The 5,110-nt window shown below is 40.0% G+C and overlaps 1 protein-coding gene across 1 annotated transcript in view; it reads right to left on the reverse strand.

The window, feature by feature from the left end:
- LOC105556654 (cold and drought-regulated protein CORA-like) overlaps window positions 1-974 on the reverse strand; it is a gene marked incomplete at its 5' end in the record, with an annotated part of 10,315 nt that extends 9,341 nt beyond the window's left edge. Inside the window, one exon of the mRNA XM_012003748.1 lies at window positions 568-974. Coding sequence (XP_011859138.1) covers window positions 568-974 — 407 coding nt within the window. The remainder of the gene's footprint in view (window positions 1-567) is intronic.
- Window positions 975-5,110: the final 4,136 nt, after the last annotated feature.

Consider the following 5,110-nt stretch of genomic DNA (forward strand, 5'->3'; position numbering starts at 1 on the left):
ATTATATTCCTGTTTACCGATTCGGTACGTACTTCCTGTACATCGTGATAATCTGTCAAATCTTATCCTGTTTTTTTCTTGTATTTAATCACAGGGCGGACCCATTGTACCTACTAATCCTTTTCTTTCCGTTGTATTTCCTAACAGGGCGGACCCATTGTAATTACCTCGATTCCATTGTATTTATCTATGAATAAACCTCGTTCCTATCGGTTTTTAACCTTAAAAATACCTGTCCGATTTATTTCCGATCCTTCCAAGCGATTACCTCACTGAGCGAACTAAGATCTTTTCCTCCTTTCCTCCCGACGGCCCTGGAGCTGAGTATATTCGGCAAATAGGAGGAACGGAGGATTTATCCTGCCGCCACACAGCACGTCAACACCGACCGCGAGTACGCCAACTCTTCCAACCGTTAGTCGGAACCGCGCGTCCGACTAACTCCCGTATTTATTCGCGTAATAAATAATAACCGCCGGAGTCCTGTCCGGAAACCAGAACCGGGAAGAGTTGAGCGCTACCGTTACAATATAATTTATAATATAAAATTTATTAATTTTTACTTACGGTTAATATAATTGGTACGGTTCCCGACATCGCCGCCGTGGCCATCGTGGCCATCGGAATCGTCGTCGCCGTTGTCGTTGTCGTCGCCATGGCCGTCGGGGTCGTTGCCGTCACCACGGCCGTCGGGGCCGTTGTCGTTGTCGTCGCCATCGTAGCCACCGTGACCACCGTGGCCGTTGTCGTTGTCGTTGTCGCCATCGTGGCCACCGTGGCCACCGTGGCCGTTGTCGTCGTCGCCACCGTGGCCACCGTGGCCACCGTGGCCGTTGTCGTCGTCGCCACCGTGGCCACCGTGGCCGTTGTCGTCGTCGTCACCGTGGCCACCGTAGCCGTCGTCGTCGCCGCCGTAATGACCGCCGTAGGTGTCGGGGCCGTTGTTGGCACAGTGGCCGCCGTGGCCGCTGTGACTGTTGGGTCATTATCTTGTACTGCAATAATTCAACATTAATAATACATAAACATATTATAAATAACATATACTACAATGACTGAAAATATGTATACTCACAACACTCGGCGCCTCTTCCTCTTCCTCTTCCAGGCAACGAATGATCATGATGCGCGAATTGCCGATCGCCGTAAACATTGGCGACACCAGGCGGCACATAGATCGGCAAATAGTTATATTGTACACGTGTTCCGTGGAACCGCGCTAAATTACACAATTATAATTACACTTATGTCTTTACTGTCTTTAGTCTTAATATTGTAGGAAATTTAAGTTGAAAAGCATTTATATATACAATATAATTAATATTATACAGAGTGTTAAATTTCAAACGTAACAGGTGGAATATTTCTTAAATAATGCATTTAAAAAAAGGTTTCCTACAAAAGTTGTAAGGTTTCAGAGGGAACATAATATAATAATATTCGTATAATCTTGGGCGACGTCTCCAAAGTCACGTGGAGGTGAGAACGAATTTAAAAAATGGAAACCTATATTTTTTATTATACCATCTTTTTTTACTAATTCATTTGAACAACTTTTATCTGAAACATTTTTTATTTACTTAATATTTTTAAAAATATTCAATAAATACTTGGTAACTCTTTCAACATTCAGTTTACGATATTGAAAATTAAATGAAGAAACGAAAGGACTCAGAAAAGAAAAATAAAATAATGAAGTAAATATTTTATTAATAAATTAATAATTCTTTATATAAAAATAAAAGAATTTTTACAAAAAGAATTTGTAGTGAACGAAGTGAACCAAATCCTTTCTATTTAAATAAAAAGGATTTGGTTCACTTCGTTACCTCTTCGTTACTTCTCCTACAAATTCTTTTTGTAAATTATTTTATTTTTATAAGAAGATTTATTAATTTATTAATAAAATATTTACTTCATTATTTTATTTTTTCTTTTCTGAGTCCTTTCGTTCCTTCATTTAATCTTCAATATCGTAAACTGAATGTTGAAAGTGTTACGTCCTGTGGACTCCACGATTTCTCTCTTTCAAAAACCATAAGAAATATGTTTTTCTTCCCTTGGAAACTACAATTTTAGAAATCAGCGGATATCGACTAGCCAACGCACGAGTCCCTTCCCCACAAAAAATTGATTGCCAGAGTTTCACTTTTCGAAACTCGAAACGTAAAGTGCTTCGATTGTTGCTGGTCGATAGCCGTTGTTATAATAAAAAGGGGAGAAATAACAGACAGGATGGGATCAGGTTCCTTCAGACGGCAGTTTCGAAATTCAGATTTCCAAAATATTATACTTAAGTACGATCCGAGACACTAAAACGGGATTCTAAAAAAGACATGTTGACCAAAAACTTGACCCAAAAGTGAAACTCGGGATTTTTCGAAAGTCGCTGAAGGAAATGATGCCCATAAATAAATATCAAAGGGCGACAACGACTTAATGGTCGGGTTGCCAATAAGAAAGACAACTCCTTGACACCTCCAAATAGTCCACCAATGAAGAACCAAAATCCAAAATCTCCTTCCACGTCCCATGACCAAGATCCACCCCCGAAAAATTGTATATAAACTAGGAGCCTGATGGCTCAGCCTCTTTGGCAGCTCCCGATTCCACCAGTGCAGTTCTCTCCGCGATTCTCCAAGTTCCGAGTTAACACTATTCTTTTATATCAAGTTTATCCAGTCCAAGTAAAATCTGTGCGCGGTTTCGGCCGACGGACTGCGAACCTGACCCACCCGCCTTCACGAATTTAACCGGAGAATCCACCAGCTCTTTTCGACGAAGTAGTAAGTCACATGTTTTCTTTTTCTTTCATTTTCTCTTCGGCTCGACGACCTCCGTTCTAAGTTTAATATCTTAATCTCTTGTAGTAAGCTACCACTTATCCGATTGTAGCATCATATGCGTTAATTATACGAGTACATTACCATGATTTAAAATAAATTAAGAGAACATTAAATAATTGGGTAATTGTTCACTATAGGGGAGTCAGCTCCGATGACCTTGACCTTGACATATGTTGTCAAGGTTACCCTCCTGAGTAACGCTCAGAAGGTTTTAGCCGTCGCTCGTTGTTTGTTAAAAAGTTATTAAAAAAACAATGTCGACCATTTATATGTAATTTTCAGACACAAATATTAAAAATTTTGAAAAATGTTTTAAACAAAAGTTGTAGATCTCTTTAAAATATATATTTTATGTCCTAGTCATTTTTACTCTACGAGTGATAGTTTTCGAGAAAAATGATGGACTCTAAATCTTATATCTGTCCTTTCATCTAAGCATGTGCTTTGTAGTACATATACGATTCCATATGGATTTGCGACTTTTCACGTGAGGCGAGATCCACTCCACACCTCGGACGTAGTTTGCGTTAGGTTATATCTTAACAAAATGGAGCCCCCCGCAGGGGGGGGCGGAACATACTGTCTCCACGCATGTACTTCCGCCGTTGTACTGTTCCACATGGGTTTGCAACTTTCCACGTGAAGCGAGATCCACTCCACACCTCTGACATAGGGTGGGTAGGGTTATTTTTAACGAAGTGGAGCCCCCCCGAAGGGGGGGCGGAACACACTGTCTTCACGCATACATTTTTCCATCTACATTTGGTAGAGGGGAGTGACTTATATGACATTTTCCGCGAAGGACTTTACATAATAAAAAAAACGTACTTTATCTGACAATGAATCTAGTACTATAAGAAAAAAACAATTGTACTTACATCTTGCATAAGTTTTGCAACGAGTAAGACAGTCTTTCAACTCATATTATATCATTGGTGTGTGTCATTTTTACAGTATTAAGTATATTGTCTACGTTGCTAGGCGCGCGGGGAGTTGTTTTGTTATTTTGTTATGTGTAGACGTTGCCGATTGTAAATAAACTTCCCGCACGCTTAGCAACGTTGTCGATCACGGGCCGGCCGCATCTCATTGCGCGCTTGTATTAGGCGGTAGGCCGGACTAATACAGCTATTTTTAATAATTAATAATTCTTTAACTATCGCAAAAATTGCAAAATGCTACGTGACTTTTCTTCTCCATTTGATCCAATCTTTATCATAATTTTTGGTTTGGTCATAAACGAATCTGACACCCTGTATACATTAACGGAAACTAACTTGGTTAACAAGTGTTTTCATATATTATAATTATCTCATTAAGATGTGAAGGCAATTATATGTGATAAATCCATGTTAGTATGTATATTAATGTTCAACGTATGATGTTTAAACTGAGAAAAAATTATGCTAATTTAATATGTGCGTCGATAAAAGTAAAATATATATTGTGGGAATAAGGAAAATACCCACACAGCACATGATATCATTCGAATATTCTGTAATCATACTGAACGTTCTGTGATAATACAGGATAAACTAAGAACATTCGAATAATATCTTAGTAGTACGTTATTTCTCGTATGTGCATGGGATATACGCGGAATATAGACATGTGCCTGATCCGGTACGCCTGATTCCCTCCTGAATAGATAGCACTAGTACCACATACTACCGCGACGTGGCGACCGCGCGTTAGTCTTTCTCGTAAGTAAAAATCGTCCCGTATTAGTATAAAAGGCGAGCCGATAGGTTGCGAGAGCGAGTTGTCTGGTTCATGGCTAAACCTCAATAATCTAAATATACTTTGGTAATTGTGCATAAAAGCGACTTCCTCTCCGATTCGCTTGATTTTTAAAAATGTTGTTGGGGATGTCTTCCCGAGTCATTTCATACATATATATAAGGGCCGGACTCAAATAGTTTCGGAGATACAGGCTGAGAAAGGATACAAATAATAAATACACCTAACTCGTACTTCCGCCGTTGTACTGTTCCACATGGGTTTGCAACTTTCCACGTGAAGCGAGATCCACTCCACACCTGTGACATAGGGTGGGTAGGGTTATTTTTAACGAAGTGGAGCCCCCCCCCCCCGAAGGGGGGCGGAACACACTGTCTTCACGCATATATTTTTCCATCTACATTTGGTGGAGAGGAGTGACTTATACATGTATGTAGGTAGAAAAATGTATGCGTGGAGACAGTATGTTCCGCCCCCCTTTCGGGGGGGCTTCACCTCGTTAAAAATAACCCTACCCACCCTAT

Source organism: Vollenhovia emeryi, unplaced genomic scaffold (genome assembly GCF_000949405.1).
Source record: "Vollenhovia emeryi isolate VEMERY1.0 unplaced genomic scaffold, V.emery_V1.0 DF939867.1, whole genome shotgun sequence".
Lineage (NCBI taxonomy): Eukaryota > Metazoa > Arthropoda > Insecta > Hymenoptera > Formicidae > Vollenhovia > Vollenhovia emeryi.